General features: G+C 42.5%; 1 protein-coding gene across 1 annotated transcript in view; it reads right to left on the bottom strand.

Annotated features, from left to right (window-relative positions):
* The window catches only part of KCNH1 (potassium voltage-gated channel subfamily H member 1), a 312,945-nt gene that overhangs the window by 221,677 nt on the left and 66,286 nt on the right, over positions 1 to 24,982 (bottom strand). The window contains exon 7 of the mRNA XM_078851976.1: positions 14,277 to 14,706. Within this exon, the coding sequence (XP_078708102.1) occupies positions 14,277 to 14,706 (430 nt within the window). The remainder of the gene's footprint in view (positions 1 to 14,276; positions 14,707 to 24,982) is intronic.

Below are 24,982 nucleotides of genomic sequence, written 5' to 3'. Positions count from 1 at the left end.
TTACAAATGGTGGAGCTCCCTAGGGTTAGGGGTTAAAGAGGGTAGGACACCCCATTGCAGGGTGAGGCATGGGTTTGGTAGAGCTCCCCGAGTGTTGGAAGAACATTAATCAGGAAATAGAAGTGTTCATGGCTGCCCAGAAAACGTGTACTAAATGGCATACAAACATTATAAGCCCTCACACCTCACTCTTTGTCACACACATAGGTACATCTATTGGACAGGGATCTTTCTCTCAAGCATAAAACTGACAGTGTTTTGGAACGGAAATCTTGTCTGTGATTTCTCTGGTCCTGCCACAAACTCCACCCCACATAGCCAGCTGGGCTGTGGGTGGTCAGGCCTAGTAGTGGAAGTGAGAGTTCAGCCTACTTATTAGAACTGGGTCCAGGAAACAAGCTGAGGGTCAGTACTGGAGGAACAGAAACCAAATGCTGGAGCCAGAGAGTAAACTGGAGTCGTAAGCCAGAGGCAGAGCCAGGGATCAGTACCAGAGAGACAGAAGCCGCATGCCAGAACCGGGGGATCAACCAGAGTTGTGAGGCAGAGCTGGGGCTTGAAGTCAGAAGTCTGAAGCCAGAGGGAAGCAGTGGCTGGAACAAAACAGGAGCAGGGCCTGGAAGCAGGACTGGAGCAGAGCTGAAACAAGGGCAAGCACAGTCATGGGCATGTTTTGCATTGAGCAGCCCTGATCTGCAGTGTGGGCCAGGCTTATAAGCTGGGCTGCTAAACCAGCAGCCTCTCAGGGGCTGGAGTCACTCTCTCAAGGCAGTGCATCTGGGTTCACTGGTTGTCCAGCAACAAAGTTAGCCAGGGAGCAGGCCAGCAGCTGGTCCTAGCTGATCTGGTCCGGTCCCTGACAGCACCTGCCTCCTTTCCACATCACCTCCCAGGAGACCTTGGGCTGGGTTTCGCAGGACAGGCCCAGCGGAAGTCATGCAGGAGGTCCAGGGCATGAATGTGTTCTGTGCCCATGAACACTCCTCTAGACCATATCCCTCCCAGTCAGATAGTGGAGTTTTCCCCAAACTTGGTGGGAGTTCAGAATCTGCTGGATCACATATTCCTCTTGGCCATGCATGGTTATCAACAAAAGGGAAGTAGTGATGCAGTGTGGGAAGGGATTCTTGATGAAAGGCTTCAGAAGGGAGACATTGAACATGAGGTGGATTGTGAGGGATTGTGACAGCTGCAGTTGAAAGGCTACCAGGTTAAGTTATTCCATGATTGCATAAGGCCCCAAGTTCTTGTGGTTCAGCTTTGTGGATGGATGGGTGGATCACAGGTTTTGGGTGGACAGCCAAACCATATCCCTTACTTTGAGGCAGTCAGCATGGCACTTGTATGAGGTTTTAGCCTCTTCTAACCGGTGCATGAGTTCTTGAGGTTCTTGGTGGATGCATGTGGCTAGGTAAGCAACAATGGGCATTGGTAAGTCAAGGGGGATTAGAGAGTGGAACCCAGAATTCACAAAGAAAGGGGTCTTCTGGGTCGTGTTGTGTGTGGAGTTGTTGTAAGTGAATTCTGTGTGGGGAATGAATGCCAGCCCATTGTTCTGGTGGCAATGTAGGAACCGTGTAGGTTCTACTCCAGGACCTGATTGACTCTCTCTGGCTGACTGTGGTAAACCAATGAGGTGCAAGGTTTGATGCCCAGGAGGTGCAGAAATTCCCGCCAAAAGCATGAAACAAACGGGGACCCACACGAGGCTACTATGCTTGTGAGCAACCCATGAAGGCAAAAGATGTCATATTTTTGAACAGATCGGCTGTTTCATGGGCAATGAGGGAGGCTGCAACATGGTATAAAATGCACCATCTTTGTCAGGAAATCGACCACCACTAGAATTGTCCTGTACTGTTGGTAACTCCACAATGAACTCCATCGACACAGTGGCCCAAAGCTGATGTGGAGTGGGCAAGGGCTGAAGGAGACTGAGCAGTTTCGAACAGGGGAGATATGGTATAGGCACAAAGGTCACAGAACCATACATAGTTTGCTACCAAAGCACAGAGATAGTCACCAAAAACTCCTCAACACCAGGGTCTGGGTCTTGAATTGATCAAAGTGATCTGCTAGAGGAACATTGTGGTAGATTTGTAGGACTTGCAACCTGGAGCAGGCATCAGGTACATAGACACACCTTTTCCTATACAAAATTCCTGAGACGGTGATGATTGAGGCAATCTAGGCATTGGCATTGTCTAGGCGGATCTGACTGCAACGGGATCGTTAGGCAGCAGGGAACGTATGGAGTATATCGGGTCACAGACAGTGGTACCAGAGATGAAATTTGATGGTCTGAGAATTACGGATAGTCAAGTTCACCATATTCTCTCTTTCGAGATAATGCATCTGCCTTTCTATTCCTGGTCCTGGGGCAATAAGTCACCAAGCAGTCAAATAGTATGAAGAAGAGGGACCAGCAGACCTGTCGCAAATTTAGGTGCTGAACTGTCTTTAGGAATTCCAAGTTTTGTGATTGGTGAGGACTTGGATTGGGAATCTGGCACTTACCAGGAGACACTGCCATTCCTCAGAGGCTGCTTTAATGGCCAGTAGCTTTTCATTTCATAGTCTTGCTCCGCTGGAATGAGTTTGCATGAGTAAAAAGCACAAAAAGGATGAAGCTGATCATTGGAGGCTCTCATTTGGGATATGACTGCTCCCAGTACAAAGTTTGAGTCATTTGCTTCTACCATAAATGGCTGGCCTGGGTCAGGGTGAACCAAAACGGGGGCTGTGATGAATTTCTGCTTTAGGCATGCAAGACACACCCATGCCTCTGGGAACCAAAAAAAAATGGGCTTCTCTCTGCAGGAAGGCTATGATTGGGGAACCATCCCTGAGAAACCCTTGATGAACCACCTATAGTAATTGGCGAAGCCCAAAATGCAGTGCTCCCCCTGGATGCCATCCAGTCATTGCTGTGGACCCACAAAAAGTGACAGCCATCCAGGCCTTCAGATGAGAGGATACAGCCAAGAAACTCTGTGTCCTGATCCAACTGGTATTTGTCTGGCTTGCCATATAGGAGGCATTGGCGGAGCCTTTTTAAGGCATGTATACATGCTGGTTGTGCTGTGCTTGGTCGTTTACAAAATATAAGGTTATCAAGAGACCATCATGAATGTAATCAGCATGTCCCAGAAAACGTCATTGATAAAGTGCTGGAAGGTCACAGGAGCATTACAGCGACTGAACAGCATCACCAGGTATTCAAAGTGTCCATATGGGGTGGAGAAGATGGTTTTTCACTCTTCTTCTCTCACCAGGTTATACGCCCTGTGGAGGCCTACCTTTATAAACATTTGAGCAGAGCATACTCAGTCTAGGAGTTCATGAATGGGAAGTGGTTAACGGTTCCAAACCATCACCTTATTGACGGCCATTTGTCAATGTAGGGGGGGAACCATTGTATCTAATGAAGATTGGGGCCCTAGCTGGAGAGATGGACAGCTGGATAAACCCCTTCTGCAGATTCACCTGCAGACAGACACAAAAGGCCTGGAACTGTGGTTTGGAAAGGGTGTGTATGCAGCCAAAGGGAATTTCAGCACCTAGGTGAGGGTCAATTGGGCAGTTGTCTTTGCAGTGTGATGGAAGGGTGTCCACATTTTCCTTGTCAAGTACATCTGCAAGGCTGTGGTACTTGCCAAGTATTTTGTCAGCTGCAGCAGATGGGACAGTTGGTGGTACAGCCAACTCCAATGGGCCCATTCTCTTGTAGCACAGATTCCCCAAATGATGACATGAGCTGCAGAGGATACCAATTCTCTGGCCTCTAGAAGGGAGAATCATTGGCAGTACTGAGAGCAAAAGAATACTGTCCCTTTTCACCAATGGATACAGGGGTCAGGAAAAGTGAGCTAGGGCATTCCCAGGATGACTGGAGAATGAGGGTGCCTGAGTCAATCTGAACTGCAGAGTTTCCTGGTGCCCCTGGAGTGTAATGACCCCTAAGAGGGTGGTCTGGTGTGTGACCAGCCCTGAGGCCAGGAACGACCCATCATTAGTTTCCACCAGATCCAGGGAATTTTTATGCATGTCAGTAATCTCTTGGGCCTTAACCACATCCTGGTCCATAAAATTGCCGGAGGCTCCCAAGTTAGGCAGATCCTCCAGGTAGACCCTTAGCCTTGCCTAGAGTCAGTGCTTTAATGGCAATCGGAGACACATCAAGGGTGAATTTGAGGTTGCTGCCATCCTGACAAAGGCATGTGGAGGTTAAAAGGAATCAGCCCAACCTGACTTTGGCATCTCCTGACCCTGAATCTGCTCTGACCGTTGCATCTCAAGGCAAAGGGTCTGCTGCCCCCACAACACAGACACAGGCCTGAAAGTTCAGCACTGGTTCTTCCCAGCCTCACCCAGGCATGGGTGGGCCTGCATGGGTTCCAGGTCTTGGAATGGGGTGCACAGTTGAGAGGTGGGAAGCAGGGGTACTGTCAGGGCTTGGCCACATTCATGGTGCCACTGATCAATTCTGATACTCAGGTCGATCAGTTCATCCAGACGGGACATTGGCTTGACCCATGCCAGTCCATCCTTTATATCATCGTTCAGCCCAATCTGAAACTGATGCTCCCTTAAAACACCAATTCCTATGCTACTTGGAGGAAGGCAGGAAATTGTTGTATATGAGCACCTGTGTTTTGTGAGAAAGTCAAATTTTGGAGAGATGTGTAAGACTTGTCCCTCATTGTTCTGGTATTTGTCATTGCCACTCTCAAGGAGATAGGGAATATGATGTCTTTTCCTTGTCCTATAACGTGCTGCAGAATTGGTATTTTTCTCTAATGTTTAGGTGTCTTGTCAATTATAGGACTCATGAATGGTAGAGACTGGGAACAAATATAATAATCGTATTTGGTATATAGGTTAACGCCTCATGCTTCTATTCCCAGTACTTGTGATAAGGCAGGCATGCCATTTTACCCTTTTATGCCTCAGTTTACTTATGTGTAAAATGGATTTGGGAACACTATCTATATCCAAGACAAGGTTAAGAGGTGACTTGATCACAGTCTAAAGGTATCTACATGGTGGGGCCAGGGCCGGGGGCAGGGGATTTCTAACAGTAGATATCTCTTTAATCTAGCAGGAAAAGGCTTAATGAGATCCAGGGATAGGAAGCAGAAGCTGGACAAATTCAAACTAGAAATAAGGCACACATCTTTAACAGAGAGGGTAACTAATCACTGGAACAACTTAGGGGCATGGTGGATTCTCCATCACTTGAAGTCTTTAACTGAAGGTTGGTGTCTTTCTTAACTTCTGTTTGAGCTATAACAAATCTTTATGGGCGTGGTTGAGAAATTATTGGGTGGGGCTCTATTTTCTTTGTTTTGCAGCAGGTCAGACTACATGATCATAATGGTCCTTTCTGACCTTAATCTACAACTATATATAACAATTTTATGGGGCCTGAATAACATCTAAATTAGTTGTGCATCCTCAGATAAAGATATCTTTGTCTGTACAAGCACAATTATTTCTGGATGAAGTTTAGATTTACATTTTCAATAAAAAGGCAATAAAAGGTGTCAGTCAGCTACATCCGTTTCTATTCAAACTGTAATCAGCAATCTGCTTTACCTCTCTTTTCCAAGTTGCTTTTATGTTTGTTTTGTTGTTGAAGACAGACAATAAAGCAGGCAATATGCTAGATAGATTGCTTTTTAAGATTTTATATGTGCCACTGGGAGCTCACCAGCAGAAAATTCTTTGGGGAGTAGACAGATGTGTAACAAACATTATTAATGGTAAAATTATTTTGAAACAAGAAATTAACAATTATACTCTACGCAGTCTGGAAGTACTTTTTGAGGGGGGGAGGTGGTTTGGGAGTTTAGCAAACTTATTCAACAATAGTAAATTATCTCTGCTGTCCCACAATTAAGACAGAATAACCAGCTAACTGTTACACTGAATTTAATGCTGTAATTTTTTTCTGCCAAAGAGCATTATTGGCAGCATTTACCAGTCCTTTTTTGTAGCAATTCAGTGGCAAAAAACTACACTCTGCCTTAAGGTTGCTGGGTGGTATGTTGTCTTCTTGAAAAACACAGAGTTGAGCAAAACTCAAATGTCTGAAGGTCAGAAAACACAGTTATGGTTGCTCGTGCAACCTTAACTCTGCCCTCTTTCAGCAAAGCCCCACTATGTGCCATTAACACACACATACCTTTACTTTGCTTATAATGGCTGAAATGTACAAGCTCTTCATCTCCTTTTACATTACACTCACTCTCACCCAAAGGAATCTGTTGTCCAATTAAAGGACAAAAAGAAGCGGGAGGGATAAAAAGGTTGCCTATGTCACCTTCCTTCTACTGTTTTTGAGCAATGCCTCAGTATGCACATAGTGACAAGGGCCAGTGAGAGTATGTGGTGTGAGATTCAGGAGGTTCCATATCCTGGTGTACACTCACACACTTATCCAACTCCTCAGAAAGAATACCACATGTGTGCAAGTTAAGAACCATTTCACAGCCTTTTATGATTCCCTTACACTTACTGGTTACCATTCAACATATAAACACTGGGTCAGACCGAAGGCCCATCTAGCCCAGTATCCTGTCTTCTGACAGTAGCCAATGCCAGGTGCCCCAGAGTGAATGAACAGAACAGGTAATCACCAAGTGATCCATTCCCTGTCACCCATTCCCAGCTTCTGGCAAACAGAGACTAGGGACACCATCCCTTCCCACCCTGGCTAATAGCAATTGATGGACCTATCCTCCATGAACTTATCTAGTTCTTTTTTATATATCAAGCTTGTTATAGTCTTGGCCTTCACAACATCCTCAGGTAAGGAGTTCCACAGGTTGACTGTGCGTTGTGTGAAAAAATACTTCCTTCTCTTTGTTTGAAACCTGCTGCCTATTAATTTCATTTTGTGACCCCTAGATCTTGTGTTATCAGAAGACGGAAGTGTTATTTACTCATTTACTTTCTCCATACCCGTCGTCATTTTATAGACCTCTATCATATCCCCCCTTCCTCATCTCTTTTCCAAGCTGAAAACTCCCCCCAGTCTTCATAATCTCATCTAATATGGAAACTGTTCCATACTCCTAATCATTTTGGTTATCTTTTTGAGATGGGGAGACCAGCTTCGGTATTCAAGATGTGGGCATACCATGCATTTATAGAGAGGCAATATTATATTTCTGTCTTATTATCTATCCCTTTCCTAATGATTTCCCACCATTTTGTTCACTTTTTTGACTGCTGATGCATATTGAGTGGATGTTTTCAGAGAACTATACACAATGACTCCAAGATCTCTTTCTTGAGTGGTAACATCTAATTGAGACCCCATCATTTTATATGTATAGTTGGGATCATGTTTTTCAATGTGCATTACTTTGCATTTATCAACATTGAATTTCATCTGCCATTTTGTTGCCCAGTCACCAGTTTTGTGAAATCCTTTTGTAGCTCTTCGCAGTCTGCTTGGGACTTAACTATCTTGAATATTTTTGTATCATCTGCAAATTTTGCCACCTCACTGTTTACCCCTTTTTCCAGATCATTTATGAATATGTTGAATAGGACTGGTCCCAACACCACTATTTACCTCTCTCCGTTCTGAAAACTGACCATTTATTCCTACCCTCCTCTTTCCTATCTTTTAACCAGTTACCAATCCATGAGAGAATCTTCCCTCTTATCCTGCTTACTTTGCTTAAGAGCCTTTGGTGAGGGATCTTGTCAAAGGCTTTCTGAAAATCTAAGTACACTATATCCAACGGATCTCCCTTGTCCACATGCTTGTTGACCCCCTCAAAGAATTCTAGTAGATTGGTGAGGCATAATTTCCCTTTACAAAAACCATGTTGACTCTTCCCCAATAAATTAAGTTCATCTATGTGTCTGACAATTTTGTTCTTTACTGAAGTTTCAACCAATTTGCCCAGTACTGAAGTCAGGCTTACCAGCCTGTAATTGCCAGGATCACCTCTGAAGTCCTTTTTAAAAATTGGCATCACATTAGCTATCCTCCAGTCATTTGGTACAGATGCGGATTTAAATGATAGGTTACAAACTATAGTTAGTAGTTCTGTAATTTCACATTTGAGTTCCTTCAGAACTCTTGGGTGAATACCATCTGGTCCTAAGGTTGCCAACTTTCTACTCACACAAAACTGAATACTCTTGCCCCGCCCCCCTTCCTCTGTCACTCGCTCTTCCCACCCTCCCTAACTCACTCATTTTCACCGGGCTGGTTCAGAGGGTTGGGGTGTGGGAGGGGGTGAGGGTGAGGGCTCTAGCTGGGGGTGTGGGCTCTGATGTGGAGCTGGGGCTGAGGGGTTTGGAGTGCGGGAATGAAGGACAACTGTTGCAATGCAGCAGTGTTCCTGGCTATGTTTCAGAATGGTTGGAGGGTATCAAGGACCCAGATGAGCTAGGATGCGCTACTGACCTGCCCCCTAACTTCACGACTAGGCAACCAATGTATTGCCTTGAAACTGGCAGTGACCCCTGCATATATGCTTGCCCTTATTCTAGACCCTGCTCCACCCAGCTTCAGATTCTGACTTTGATCTCTGGATCTGCCTCTGGCTCTGGCATTTGGCTTCTGTCCCTCTGGTACTGACCCTTAGCTTGTTTCTTGGACGCTGCCCACCCTAGACCCAGCTCTAACTCATAGGTTGAATTCTCACTTCCACCACTAGGCTTGACTGCCCATAGCCTGGTTGGCTACAGTTTAATTAGCCCAATACAAAGCATAAGGGCCCACCTCATTGGCATGGACCCCACTCAGGCCAGGTTTTCCCCGGCGGAGCTGCTTGGGACCATACAGAACTTGCAGATATAAGTGTCCACCCTGCAGCTGCAGAATGCAGCCCTACGAGCCCAAGCAACTCCACAGGCAACCCTGGCTCTTGCCTCCCAAGAGCCGAAGGTCCCACTCCCACACAAGTTTAGTGGTGATTGTGCTCAATTCCTAGATTTCCTAAACCACCACTGGCTCCTCTTCTGACTGTGGCCCCCAATTGTTCCCCACACACCAGGCCCAAGTAGGGCTCATCATCAGTCTGCTGACTGTGGGGAGATCTTGGCCTGGGCCCCCACCCTCTTGGAGAAGTCCAACCCCCTCCTGGACTGGTTGGAACAATATATTCAGGCCATGTCAGTTGTCTTGGTTATCCCACTGCACCCAAACTGCTGAAACTGAGCTGCAAACACTACAGCAAGGGTGTTAATCAGCTGTCAAATTCTGTCACCTTGCCACGAACACTGAAGGGAACAGAAGAGCCCTGGATCAATAGATTATCCATAAAACTATACTTACTTCAAAATGAGTTTTGGTCCCAACCCAGGTCTGTCCGAAGGATCACAAGAGGTCTGATGTGTAATGGCAGCATTTTATGAAATAATCCAGCTAACCCTCACTTGCTAGTGAGATGAACATGTCACTAAAGAGACCTAGGCCCATGATGATCTAAGTGTATTTCTTGAGTAATTCTTATCTGTGCTTTCACTTCCAAGGGAACAAAATCTTCTCTCACTTTATGTATGTACATTTCCTCTTAACAGTCCAAGAGCAGCCCTAAGTATCATGCATGTTCAACGTTTGCTGCATTATTTCAATTACAAGACCAGGTAAATAGGCTGTGGTTCACAGCACACCAACCGTCTTCAGAGTACTTAGATGGTGGTCAGTGGAGACCCGCCTGACCATATGGGACTGGCTCCTCCTCTTTGTTCGCACCTGCTCAGTGTATGAAGACACAGCTAAATACAAGCTTTCCTATTAATAATGTGAATAAAGATTGTAGTTGCCACAGGGACATTATTCCATTGGCAGTCAGAGGGGCAGTGTCTGCAAGACAAACCTCTATTAAGTCATGGTGTGGGCAAAAGCAAGGAATAAAGTATTGGGGCCCTGTGTTTTCTTCACTGGCAGTAACTAACTTGCCTTAGATTATTAGACTTCTGAGGATGTTTTCTAAGGCATTTAGAGATAATGTGAGAAATTCTAGACTAGATGGACTCTTTGCCTTATGAATCCACTCACACATCACAACATGGGACACTTTACATATGAAAAATACCACAGGAGGCCATGTCTACAGAATAATAAACCCCAGTCAGCGTGGCCTTCCAATACCTATGCAAAAGTGCTGAGTTATCTATTTAATACATATAAACCAAGTTGTACACAGCACATAATAGGGAATTAAAAATAAAAAGCAGAGTAGAAGACAATCTCCTGATTCTAATTTCAGAGAGCCACTTAGTTGGTGTCAAGGTATGAAATGCAGTGAATTGTTACTGGTCTCCTTAGCAGACATTACATAACAAAAGAACACTCAGCTTACTTGTATAATTACTGTGCAACATTTTATGCCAATGTCATCTGAGATCACAGCACAATGCCCTGGCTAGAACCTGTCAGCAGTAACCAAAGAAAACACTAGCACATGCAAATTGTAAAACTGAAGGAGGAAAAAAAATACAGCGTATCTATCCCAAAGCAATAACATTTGTATCGTAAGAATTGCCCCTCAATACCATAAAATCCATCAGAGGCTGGCCACAAGGTGATCCTCCATGCCAACAACAAGAAGACTAATTCATGCAGCTCTGAAAGACATGTCATTTGGAAGGGGAGTGGGAAGAACATCATAGGAGGAGGAAATTCTGGGCCTGATCCTGCATTCCTTGCAACTCCTTGACTTCAACTGGAGTTTTGGGATAAGCAAGGAGTCAGGCAGGCCCTTTGTTTCCTTTACCAGAAGAAACTAGAAGGCCTTGGATTATTAGATTTTTGAGGATGATCCCGGAAGCATTTAGAGAACATTTAGCCATTAGAACATTATTCTGAGTAGTCAGAGTACACATGTTTTTTCCCATAGTCCTGGGAAGGAAAAAGAAGGTAGTATTAGGCATATTTGCTTATTCTGAATTTAAGGTATTGTCCTTTGCATTAACACATGATCCAGTAACACGCTGAGCACACGCTTAACTCTTTTTAAAATCATGGTACTTCTGGGTGTTCACCACATCTCAGGGGATGTGCTGCAGCCTGCAGGATCTGGTCCAAAGTCCATTTGTCCAGAAAATATTTCTTCCTTCCATTGTTCACAGAATATCCACTAACTTTTCACTCTTCTGTCCTCTTGGACACTACTGTAATAAAAATGTCTCAAAAGTCAAGATAATTCTTTCCATAATTTATTTCTTGAGGTCTTTTACATTATCACCTAATTCTCTTTTATCTCTGCAAGTCATGCACTTTGATTCAAATCAATTTACACATGAAGCCTATTGAAGTGTTTGTTTTGGCCATTTTTTCAAAGATTTAGAAAATGTTTGAAGTCATTTATCATATAGTCTCTGATTAAGAGAGAGCACCAGGTTTCCATTTGCTTGGTCTGTCATACTGATTTCAGGTGACCTAGACATATTCTTTCCAATCTGTGCCAGACTCATTTTCCAACAGTAGATTGTGTGATTGGTTCAAGCTTTGCTCCAATTTTTTGTTCACATCTCATGTTATTAAGCACTGTGAGATTAGAAAGCCAGTAGAGATGTAATATAATAAATGCAATACAGATATCACATAAAAAGCTCGATTGTGAAACCTTCAGTTATTTTCTCCCATGAGTTGTCCCATTTCCTCAATCAAGCAGTCCCATTGGAGGGTAAGTCAGACTTTTTCATTTAAAGTAGGATTTAGTTGGGCATCTGTAAACATACAGGGCCAGCTCCTTAGCTGGTGTCGTTCCATTGACATCAATAGAGTTATGTTGATTTTCACCAGCCGAGAATTTGGCCCATCACTGTTTTCACCTAAAGCACATCACATGATCTATACAGAGTGTCCTGTACACATAAATAACCACAATAACCAAAGAGTACTTAGATTGCAATGTCAAGCACTTAAACGTCAGGAAAGGCCAGAATTAAGGTTGCCTGTGCATCCTTAATTGTGCCCCCTTGCATGCATACGCATGCACACACAATGATACAGTCTAATTACATGATCACCTACTATTGTTTCCCCACAGGAGACCTGACTCATTCTGTATTCAAGATGGACAGTGGTTAAGGAATATAAGTGTTCAATATTTCTTTTTATCGTCATTCAGTGCATAGCCCTGGTCTTATTTACTGCTCACTGTCAAAACCTTGCTCTGAATATGGAATTATTTGCTTCCTCATTGTCATTTCTAGGGCACCCATTACTGTTATAACCAAGTGACTCAAATATTAATCTCCACATACTATTCTCTTTATTTTACAGATGGAAAAACTGAGACAAGCAAGACTTAGGCTTTGGTGAATCAGTGACAGAATCAGGATTAGAATTCATGACCTCTTGACTCCCAACTCTGAGCTCATCCCTCCACATCACACTTCTGGAGGTGCTGAGCATCCACAGCTCCTGTTGACCCCAGTTGTAGGTATGAGTGATCTGCAGTTCTGCAAATCAGACCTCAGGTGTCTCTGTCTGGGTGCCCATAAAATAAGGAACAAATTAGTGTTCACTTGACAAAATTTTGGCTTAAGTGAATTGCTCAACATCACGTAGAAGCTCTGCGACACAGGCAGGGATAGAACTGAATTCTCTGGTGTGGTGTTCGACTGCCTTAGCCATGAGATCATCCTTTTTCCTTCATTTACTTCGCAGCTTCCTACTTCTGGAACAAATGAGGCAGGGGACCGAAAAACAGCATCGTTCGCTACACAGCCCTGCTTCACCCCAAGAGCGGGTCCATCTTGAATGAGGTAGGGGTCCTCTGCAATGAAAGAGGATGTGATCATGCAATTAAAAACTAGATCATGATGCACAAGGGGGTTGAATTCAGGTTGCACAGGCAACTTGGGTGCTTGACTTTGCAACTTAAAAACAAAACACACACAAAACATTAAGAGCATGTTAAGTAATTTCCTATGGTTTGTTTTTATAAAAGGAAAAAGGGTGAAAATTCTATTGTGTTAGTTGTCACAAACCCATTCCCTTCTCCTTCCCCCCATCAATCATCATCAGGGTTTGAACCCTGAAGTTTCAGCACAGACTTTCGCTACAGGGCTGATTACAGAAGGAGGCTGTTATCGGAGCATGGACTAGACTACTCCACCATGTACTGGGTCTGGAAGGAGCCAGGCCCAACTGTCTCTCTCCTCTGCCCAGGAGCTCCTATCCAGTGTGATGCTCCCCGAGGGTAGGGAGAAAGACCACTGCAGCCACATGATGAGTCCAAGGTAGGTTGTAAGAGGATTTCAACCCAGCTCTCTCCCACCATCACAGAGAGACTGTCTGCTCCCAAGGTTCGCTGTACTTACTGCTATTGTTTTGGCAGCAGCACCAGTCTCTCTCCTTAGAATGTTAGTATTCAAGATACCAGTCTGACATGCTACCAACATTTTGCTGACAACAGACAGGCAATTTTCAACAGTTTATAACTCAATTAAAGATTAATGGAATTTCACGTAACAAAGAAAAGGCACTTATCTGGCCCCTAGATCTCTCGCTGTTGAATTTCAAAGCCCTACTGCAAATACTATAGATGTTAGAGCTCCTCAAAAAAAAAAAATTGCAAGATTCTTTCATATGGGAAAGTTTAGGAAACCTGAACATATGTGTCACTACCAGCGTCCTCTATAACAAAATATTCTAGGTTCTATTCTGGCAGCTTGACTCTTGATTTGTGTAATATAGTAAGGGAAGCATTTCCATCTCTGAATATAAGAACTGTACATATAAATTTAGATACTGTAAAATCCAGAAAGTAGTGAATTGAAAGATGAGATTTTTTGAATTACTCACTTAGTTCCCAATTATGCAAACATTTATACACACAAGTAACGTTACATACATGAATAGTCCTATTGACTTCACAGCATACAGTTGTTCAGACAAGTAAACATCTTCAGGATTAGGTACTTAGTTTCAAACAAACATTAATACATTTCATTCTTGTTTGATTGCATATATATGGTCTTTAATTACCCAGAACTTGCATGTTCTAATTGTTTAAATGTAAGCAGAAATTCAACTATATTTTGTTACAGAAACAGTCATTCTAATATCATGCAACATTAATGCAAGATTTCTCACCCTTGATTTTAAAATATCATACCAGAAAAATCATAATATTTTATGTAATGATGTCTAAATGTTGTCACAAAACTGAGTTTTAAAGATTGGTTAGAAACCCTTAAGATACTGCGTAAGAAATTTTTATAAAGGTTAACTTGCACAGGAAGACTTTATACCTGTTATCTATGAAAAAAATGAAATCTCTGGTACTTACAGCCAATCATCATCATAGCGACCGCAAAGATCTTCTCGCCATCCGTAGTGGGGGCAATGTTCCCAAATCCAACACTGGTGAGGCTAGTCATTGTGAAGTACAACGAGGAGATATAAACAGAATCCTTGCTTGGCCCCCCTTCCCATTTCCCTGAACCTGTCGAGTTAAACCGATAAGGCGTTCCTATGGACTCCCCCAGCTGATAGAGCCAACTTTCCGTTCGGATTGTGTTTGTATCCTCATTAATAACTTCATAATCTCCTATGCTGTACCAAATGCAAGCCAACCAGTGAGCGGCAAGACCAAACACACACACCAGCAGAACCAAGACAGCTGCTCCATACTCAATGTAATGATCCAACTTCCGAGCCACACGACCCAGCCGAAGAAGTCGGACTACTTTCAGTGAACTGAACAGGCTACTGATTCCCTAAAAGAATAAAGCAGAGCAGGCTATTAGAATTCATTATTACATTATTTAATGTTTTCTATCAACAGTGTTCATAACCTAGGCATGCAAACTGGCCACTGACACATGCCTATAAAGCGACATTACAGTGAAGCGTATGAATGTCAGTGGCCTGTGTTTTCAGGGGGACATGCAAACCTTCTCTTCTGTTTCGATTCACTTTCACATGCCTTGGGTTTCTCTTTGAATTTCTCATTTCAGACCATTTGAAATATGCATAATGCACGTTAGAGTTGATCAGATATATAGCAATGTCTACGCTTTGCTATACGTTCATAGGTTTAATCTATATAGTAACTCCTCGCTTAACGTTGTAGTTATGTTCCTGAAAAATGCGACTTTAAGAGAAACGATGTTAAGCACATCCAATTTCCCCATAAGAATGAATGTAAATGGGGGGGCAGGTTAGGTTCCAGGGAAATTGTTTTTTTTGCCGTACAGTACAGTACTATAGTTGGGAGGGTCCCCCGCCTTACCCCACACAGGCACAGCCCACTGGCACTGGAGACAGTGAGGCAGGCAAGGAGGCTGAAGGTGCTGTAGGCTAGGAGAAGCACGTTGCGCAGCAGCAGCAGCTTCCCCCCCTCTGCAAGCACCAGGGGCGGGAGGGTCAACCCTCGGCCCGCCAACTCCACCCCTTCCTTCAAGTCCCCACCCTTAACCCACCTCTTCTTCCCCCACTCCTCCCCCTTTACTCCGCATGCTGCATCCTTGCTCTTTCCCCCTCCCTCCCCTGCCTCCTGCCCGGGGCAATCAGCTGGCTTGTGGCATTCAGGAGGGAGGGGGGAGGAGCGAGGACACAGCGCGCAGGCTCCCCCTCCCCACCTGCCTCTTTAACACTGCAAACCAGCTGATTGCCGCGGGTAGGAGGCGGGGGGAGGAGCAGGAGGGCGCTGATCTGTGGGGTCTGCTGGCGGGTGGGAGACACTGGGGGGGGCGGGGCGTAGAGGAGCTGATTGGGGGCTGCCAGCTGTGGACAAAGCAGGCGGCCAAACAACGTTATAGCGAAGCATTGCACAACTTTAAAAGGAGCATGTTTTGTAATTGATCAGGAACGTAAGATTGAAACAATGTTAAGCGAGAGGACATTAAGTGGGGCATTATTGTACATATGAAAAAGGCATTTTATGTGAATAGGGAAGTCTCATTTGCAAGCCCAATTTTGTGATGATATTGGTTGTGGATATTTAGATGTTACTTTGAGGCTGGCTGAAATTATGGTCCAATAAATGAACAGAACTGTCGTCATCTGCAAACAAAGACCAGTCTAAGCTTTTTATTATTGTGCTTATATATCAGATAGATTTGAGACACACCATATGTAGTGGAATGAGCTCAGTGTTTGGAGACAAGAGCTCCTTATTTCTAATCCAAGTCCCGCCACTGACTCACTGTGTAGCCTTGGGCAAGTTGCTTCACCTCTCACCCTTAGGGCTTGACTACACTACGCAGCTTTTAGTGACAAGGCTGTGTCGACACAGCCTTGTTGCTAAAAGTCAGCATGTGCAAATGCTCTCTGTCGGTATTTTGTCGGCACTTTTGCTGACAAAATACTTCCAGCCCCACAAGTGGCGTTAGCTTTGTCGGCAGGAGCATGCTCCTGCCAACAAAGCTATGGTCACACTGCCACTTGTGTTGGCAAAACTTTTGTCTTTCACGGGGGGGGGGCTTTTTTAAGTCCCTGTGAAAGACAAAATTTTTGTTGACAACATCGCAGTGTAGACAAGCTCTCAGTTCCCCCTTCTGGAAGATGGGGATAATACTTACCGTATCTACCTCAGATGTGGCACGACGATTAACTACAAAGGCTAAAAATGTCTAAGGATTTTGGATTCCTCTGTATTGGGATGTCCATCGCAACACCTCAAAGGAACCAGACTGTCCGAAAGTGCCGAGAACCCACCCTCTGAAAATCAGGCCCCTTTAAAATATCTGAACTTGGGCACCCAAAAATTAAGGCCCCCCAAATTACAAGTCACTTTTGAAAACTTCGGTAAATATTCTTCATGACACATCTTTGCAGTAGATATGATAAAGCTCCCACTGGGCTTCAAAATCTCAGATCTAAAGCGTGCACTACATAATGCTGAGTATCATCATTATCATCCAGATTTACACCATAAGTTTACAGAAAGCAAATTAAAAGAAAACAAAAACCAAACACATTTTGAGTGAGCTCATATATCTGATTTACCAGACACAGGAACTGCCTCTGACTAAAAAGATTTAAGTAAGCTCTCCAAACAAGTTTTAAGCTGTTTGTTTTAATAAATGTTACTGGAAATGCATAGTTGCATAATTCTGGTCACCAGGTTTTACCGATAGTTGTTCAGTCATGCTTACATATAATTTGCCTCAATGTTCTAGTTCAGGCTTGTTTAATGTAGTGGAACAATTTAATTTAGCTAATAACATATGATTTACATGTTAACATAAGTCCTTTGAGGACTGAAGCAATGTATTTTTCTCTTTATTTCATGAATTTGTCATGATTATAGTTACCTATTTTGAAAAAAATGACACCGCTAGATGCTTTAACAATAAAAGTCGACTTCAAGTGCTTCTGCTAATTGTGCTCACAAACATGTCCAAAGGGGACAGTGATATTTCTATAAAACAGAATAATTTGTAGAGATTTAGAAAAAGGGCCTAAAGTGATGTGTTCCCATCATATTTACTAGTTCTAACCAGGAATCAAATCACATATCAGCCTTCAAAAATCACACATGCGACTTGTTCCCCAGATGGACAGGTAAGCCCACCTTTCCCATTTGTGCCATTCTTAGCTCTACTTCATTGACAGAAGGAGTATGATCCGTTGCTTGAAATTCAAAGGTTTAAGGACAAGAAGGCATGTAGGACCTAATGTCCAAAATAGAGGATGTGGTAGGTAGCCCTGCAGAAATATCCGTAACCCCAATAGAACGGCAACACACAATATACATATACATGAAAATCCGGGAAGGGCAAATCTAACCAATCATTTGCAAACCCAGTTCCCTACTTTGAAGTCTTAAATGCCCATTTGAGTATTCACATGCAGGTTTTGCCCTCCTTTAAATATCTGTCCTCTAATGTCAAGACATAGCACTGTGTTTCCCCCAACACACCTATGATTTTTTATGTAATAATACGACATGCAAAAATCATTAATGTAACATTAATATGCCTTGTTATTACTCAGGGCCTGATTTACAGCTGGGCCTCAGGTTTGCAGGCATAGCTTTTCATACACAAATATATTGGGCCTTCAATTCTGTGCCCACAATAAAATGCAGACAACTGGTAGGGTTTAGATATTAGCTATTTAAGTTGCAAGTACAAACAAATAGAAGCTTAAAACAGACTTACTGCATATGCAATCTGATTCAGGCTAACACTGTTTGTGCAAAATTGAGCCTACAAGTTACAGATCATCGCCGAAAAACAGTTCCAAAGTGCTAACATTAGAGCTGTGCTGCGGATGGAAATTCTGTTTCACAAAGGACTGAGATTTTGAAATTTGGTTTCATTCCAACTTGGAACAAACAACAAAAAATTTCAGTGTTGTCTGTGAAGGAAAATGCCAAAAAAAAAAAAAAAATTGGATCAGTAAAAAGTGATCCAAATTCGACTTTATAATACAAAATTTAAAAAAAGGAACGAAGTAATTTCAAAACAAAAATCAAAACATTTCATTCTAAAAGTGTTTGGTTCTTCCCCTTATCATTTCTCTGAAATGAAACTTCTGTTAAAACACCACAAATTTTCCAAGCAGTATAAACTGAACTGCATTCTCCCATGGATAGTTCCTTCTAGGGCTATCGATTAATCGCAGTTAACTCACACAATTAACTAAAAAAAAGAATTAATTGCGATTAATCGCACTGTTAAACAATAGAATACCAATTGAAGTGTATTAAATATTTTTTATGTTTTTCTACATTTTCAAATAAATTGATTTCTATTACAACACTGAATACAAAGTGTACAGTGCTCACTTTATATTATTATTTTTATTAAAATATTTGCACTGTAAAATGATAAAAGAAATAGTATTTTTCAATTCACCTCATAAGTACTGTAGTGCAATCTCTTTATCACGAAAGTGTAACTTACAAATGTAGATTTTTTGTTAAATAACTGCACTCAAAAACAAAACAAATGTAAAACTTTAGAACCTACAAGTCCACTCAGTCCTATTTCTTGTTCAGCCAATTGCTAAGAAAAACAAGTTTGTTTACATTTACGGGAGATAATGCTGCCAGCTTCTTATTTACAATGTCACCTGAAAGTGAGAACAGGCGTTCTCATGGCACATTTGTAGCCGGTGTTGCAAAGTATTTACGTGCCAGATATGCTAACCATTCGTATGCCCCTTCGTGCTTCAGCCACCATTCCAGAGGACATGCTTCCATGCTGATGATGCTCATTAAAAAAATAACGTGTTAATTAAATTTGTGACTGAACTGCTTGGGGAAGTATTTTATGTCTCCTGCTCTGTTTTACCCGCATTCTGCCATATATTTCATGTGATAGCAGTCTTGGATGATGACCCAGCACATGCTCATTTTAAGAACACTTTCACAGCAGATTTGACAAGCCGCAAAGAAGGTACCAATGTGAGATTTCTAAAAATAGCTACAGCACTCAACCCAAGGTTTAATAATCTGAAGTGCCTTCCAAAATCTGAGAGGGATGAGGCGTGGAGCATGCTTTCAGAAGTCTTAAAAGAGCAACACTCAGATGCGGAAACTACAGAAACCTGAACCACCAAACAAGAAAAGCAACCTTCTGCTGATGGCATCTGACTCAAATGATGAAAATGAACATGCGTCGGTCCACTCTGCTTTGGATTGTTATCGAGCAGAATCCATCATCAGCATGGACGCATGTCCTTTGGAATGGTAGTTGAAGCATGAAGGGACATATGAATCTTTAGTGAATCTGGCACATAAATATCTTGTGACGCTGGCTACAACAGTGCCATGAGAACGCCTGTTCTCACTTTCAGGTGATATTGTAAAAAAGAAGCAGGCAGCATTATTTCCTACAAATTGTAACCAAACTTGTTTGTCTGAGCGATTGGCTGAAGTAAGTCTGAGTGGACTGGTAGGCTGTAAAGTTTTACATTGTTTTATTTTTGAATGCAGTAATTTTTTGTACATAATTCTACATTTGTAAGTTCAACTTTCATGATAAAGAGATTGCACGACAGTACTTGTATTAGGGGAATTGAAAAAAATATTAATTTTGTTTTTTACAGTGCAAATATTTGTAATAAAAAATAATTATAAATTGAGCATTGTACACTTTGTATTGTGTTGTAATTGAAATCAATATATTTGAAAATGTAGAAAACATCCAAAAATATTTAAATAAATGGTATTCTGTTGTTATTAACAGCGTGATTAATTGTGTGATTAATCAAGATTAATTTTTTTAATCGTGAGATTAATCATGATTAATTTGTTAATCACTTGACAGCCCTAGTTCCTTCATAGTTTTTCTGACCAGCTCTAGTTAATGTTTTTGTGCTAATACTAGTTTGCTCACATTGAACAAACATGCATATTTAGTTACATGTTTAACATCCTATATAGTAACTGGCAAAGTAGAGTACTTAAATGTTACTATAAAAACCTTAATTTTTGCTTTTTCTGACATATGTTTTAATATAAAAGCTGTTGTGTTAGCATATTTTGCATTTAACTTTTTTTCTTTTTTTAAATAAAAGAAATTAAAAGAAACCACCCAAAAAGATTAACACTTCATTGCTCCCAATTAGGCTTTGGAGTTGACTGTCATTATGGATTTTCAGGTGTGCAAGTGATCTGAAATTAGTAAAAATTTTATGTTGATGCACTAAAACAGGGGTGGGCAAACTATGGCCCGTGTGCTGAATTTGGTCCCTCAGGGCTTTGGATCCAGCCTGCGGGATTGCCCCTCCCCCGTGGCACCACAGGCCCCGCGCCGCTACCAGAAGCCTATGGCACCATGTCCCTGCAGCCCCTAGGGGAGGGTGGGCACCCTTGCCTGTGGGTACCTCCCCCAAAGCTCCCATTGGCTGGGAATGGGGAACCGCAGCCAATGGGAGCTTCGGGGGAGGTACCCACAGGCAAGGGCAGCGTGCAGAGCCCTCTGCCCACCCTCCCCCAGGGGCAGCAGGGACATGGTGCCGGACGCTTCTGCTAGCGGCACGGGGCCGGGGCCGGGGCCGGGGCCAGGGCTGCGGCTGGGGCTGGGGCCAGGGCAGGCAGGAAGCCTGCCCTGGCCCAGGTGCATGCCACTGCCACCCCGAAGCCGCTCCAGGTAAGCAGTGCCGGGCTGGAGCCTGCACCCCAAACCCTTCCTGCACCCCGCACCCCAACTTCCTTTCCTGAGCCCCCTGCCTGCACCCCAACCCCCTGCCACACTCCACACCCCTCCTGCACCCCAACCCCCTGCCCCGAGCCCCCTGGTACACCCCGTACCTCTCCTCTGCCCCAACCCCTTGCCCTGAGCCCCTTCCTGCACACTGCACCCCCTCCCACACCCTGCACCCCAGCCCCCTGCCCCAGCCCTACATTCATGGCCCTGCATACAATTTCCCTACCCAGATGTGGCCCTCTCTTGCACTAAAAGAAACAGAACCCAGTTTGCTCTATCTTAGCTGTGCTGCCTCTGTTGGAAGCAGTAAAGACTTAATTTTATCACTGAAGTCAGCATTGAAGATATGAATACACACAAAGAATACATCTCTTGGCTATGAATGTGCCATTTTTAGATTGCCACTTTCCAGAGTAGAATAATGCTTTACAGTTATTGTCTATTTTAATGCTGCTCTTATCAACACAGAAACAACCTATTCCATCACACAGCAGACAGCAACAGGTTAGCTTCAAGAGGTCACACAAGAGAAATGCCTCAACTCAATATACTCCCACTTGATGCTTCTAATTCTCTCAGGATTACTACTCATATACACATTTGAGGGACAGGTTAAGAGACACACATTGAGCTCCATCTGCCAAAGAAGAAATAAGTTTCAGTTCATTAGAGCTGGAAATGGTGCTGCACATCATCACCAAGAATTACCAATTTCTGTACTGCAAAGGAGCCCTTTAGGGAACACCCGTAAGGAAGATGCGAGTGTAGAACAAGTTTCTCAATACCAGCAGTCCCCTGTGAAACAGTGACTGGACATATTTCTGTGAAGTGTTGCTCCACACTGTTAAGCAGCTATGTAAAAACTGCACCTCATCTTTCATCAGATCTGTTTCTTGGGTGCTTTCAGAGGCTAGGAACAGACCTGAGTAACCAAGATGGGGGGAGTAAAAATAAGGATTTTTTACTCTGTTTTAGTCCTGTTTGCCATGCAGAGCCAACACAACGAAGGAAGAGCAAGCCAGACTCCATTCCTTCTAATGTATCATCAATAGAACGGTTTACCCAGTTCGAGTGAGATCCCGCCATGCAAACACACTGAGGGTGATAAGGGTGCACAGTTGTTCTTCACAGCAGAATATGGCCAGCAGAACTTTTATTTTTGTTATTGGTGATTCATGAGAAAGAAAGAAAGTCCAGCTTTAGTCTCCTCTGACGTATAGCACTGGCATTCAGAGGAAACAAGTCTTTGCTTTGTCTCTCAAAGTCTCCTGATAAGATCCGCTGCATGTACAAGTAACATGGAGCCCTGTGATGTCAGTTTTGCAAAGTCATTTTTCAGCTTAAACTGCACTTGAAGCAAACTGCACTTTTTGAGTAGCATAAAGACAAGCAAGCCTGGTTGCTGAAGAGGAGTATATTTGTGACCCATGCTTTTCAGGCCAAGAAGAGTTAGCGAAAAGATTGTTCTCAAAATGCTGCCAAATAACATTTTGGTAGTCATATGCCTCAAATTAAAGCTACTCATTAGGTACTCTACACATGGAGCACCTGATTTTCCAGTTGTGCATCACTGCTTTGTATCGTGCATGTTTTGGCTTCAGTCTTCTCTCCCTTTTCTGTTGTGTCACATACTGGTTGAGAGTTCCTCACATCACACACACACACACACAGCTCATGAAAACACAGATTAATCTTGGATTGATGCACCGGACTGGGATTCAAGAGATATGCATTCTAGCTCTGGCTTTGCAACAGACTGCTTGCAAGACCTTGGGTGAGTCATGCAAGGTCTTGTGTCTTGACTTCCCAAATCTGTAAAATAGGGATAACAAGTCATCCCTAGCTCACATGGGTAAAGGGAGGGTTAATTCAGTTTTCAAAGCATTTATTATTAATTATTGCTGTTAATTTGTATGGGAGAGGCATATTTTGTCATCCATAGTTCAGCTCACATAGGTCTGAAATCACTGAAGAACCGGGCTCTAGCTGAAGAAAGTATAATTTTATGTAAATAATTTTAAATCACATTTTTTACACACCACAACTGAAAAGTGAACACACTTTATAATTCCCTCAGGGCATGATGGAGGATGAGTAATTTTAGGGAAGATTGGAAATAGTTTTCAATTTATATCTCCTGGAGCCTTCATTAAGGATAGCAGGTACAGGTTAAATTTACACAGTCACATTCTACTCTTCAGGACATTGCGTATGGCCTTCTTCATGCATAAAATGCAGGAATATGTTTCACTCTTATTATAAACACTGTGGTTGGGAACCAAGTGTGAACCAGGGGTAGAGGGCAAAATTTTTTAAAAGAGGGCTTAGCGTTAGCCTAACACTGGGTCCCCTTGATTTCAACTGGCCAAAGCACCACTTCTGAAAATCCTGCCTGTCATGTTTAAGGGTTATTGGGAGGTTTATGGCAATTTTGAGGTTTAATATAAGTGGAGTGAGATGTGGAGGCCAAAGAGTAAATCATTATAAGGACTGGAATAAAGCTAGATAAAAGTAAATGAGTTATTTGTGCAAAATTGCAGACAGATGGCCAAATTCACCACTGGCATAAGTGAGGCAATATTCATTGAAACCAATCTTGCCCCATTTATTTTAATGTAATTCTAGATTCAGTTTCACCACTGCATTGCTCTAGGTATCTGAAGTGTCATGATAATCCTGATTGTAAACAATACCATGATTAGAACTGTTCACCTCATCATTTTTAATTTTCTGATTTTCTGTTAATTAACAGAATTTCATGTTAATTGAACATGACCTTTCCTACAGATTACTATGTTTTGCAGCCAAGTTATGAGATAACATTATACTCACAAACTGTAATTAAAATCTAAGCCTTCTGGTTACCACTAGGGCTTTTAGTAAGGGAACAGCTGGAGATCTAAGATCCATGAAGCTTGTTTTTGGTCAGAGCTCTGAGATTCCAGTTTTCCAGCATCCAGATAGAACATAGCCACCAACTATGCCCATAATACAGAGGTGGAAAAGAGAGATCAAGAAAAAAAACCCAGCAAATACATAGGAAGTAAATGTAGAGATGGGTTGAAAACTGATAAAAGGCTAATGTGTCCAGGAAAAGATACACATTGTTTTACACTGATCTGTAACAAAGGGAAACAAAAATAAAGGAAATTTGTCAGTAAACTAATATTTCATTAAGCATTGTAATTTGGGGATGAGTGTCAAATTAAGAAGTCATCTCAAATTAATGGATCTATTTACCTTTGTTTCAGTGATACTGGTATAAAGCAAGTCAACTCCAGAAGCTTTTTCCCTATTTTGAAAAAAAAAAATACAAATGTCCAATCCGTATCTGGGGTCAGAACTACTTTTGGCATCTAGTACCAGTCCATCTTAAATTCTAATCTGATACCTGTTATGAAATAGATTATAAAGCAACCAACCATTTATCTACTCAAATAAATACTCTTTGCCATCTCATCTGATTTGCTGCCTCAGATCAATAAAAAAATACTCTAAACTGAAGAAAACAGGGTAACTGAATCCAGTCTTCTAGCAGATGTTTCCCTTTCTAAGCACTTTAAGTATCACTCTAACAGCAGTTTTCTGAAGTAATGCAAAATTTAATACGCTCAATTAGCTCTTCTCCTCGGACAACAGCTATCACCGTATGTTCTCACTGAAGATGTAATTTGATATATTAATTCTTTTAGATTTATACAGATAAAATAGCAGCCCACATAAGCTACTCATTCTTCTGCAGTGTGATAAATCACGTATCATGCTTTGCCAAGATCTGAGAAAGTAGCCTTGGCACCCAACGTATAAATTATACCTCTACTTATCTGTGACTTGGAGATAAATCCTATCCAGGCCAGTATTACAAGGGAAAACAGGGGATGCTGGCAGA

The sequence above is a fragment of the Lepidochelys kempii genome, chromosome 3 (genome assembly GCF_965140285.1).
Source record: "Lepidochelys kempii isolate rLepKem1 chromosome 3, rLepKem1.hap1, whole genome shotgun sequence".
Classification (NCBI taxonomy): domain Eukaryota; kingdom Metazoa; phylum Chordata; order Testudines; family Cheloniidae; genus Lepidochelys; species Lepidochelys kempii.
This window is presented reverse-complemented; position numbering and strand designations above follow the sequence as displayed.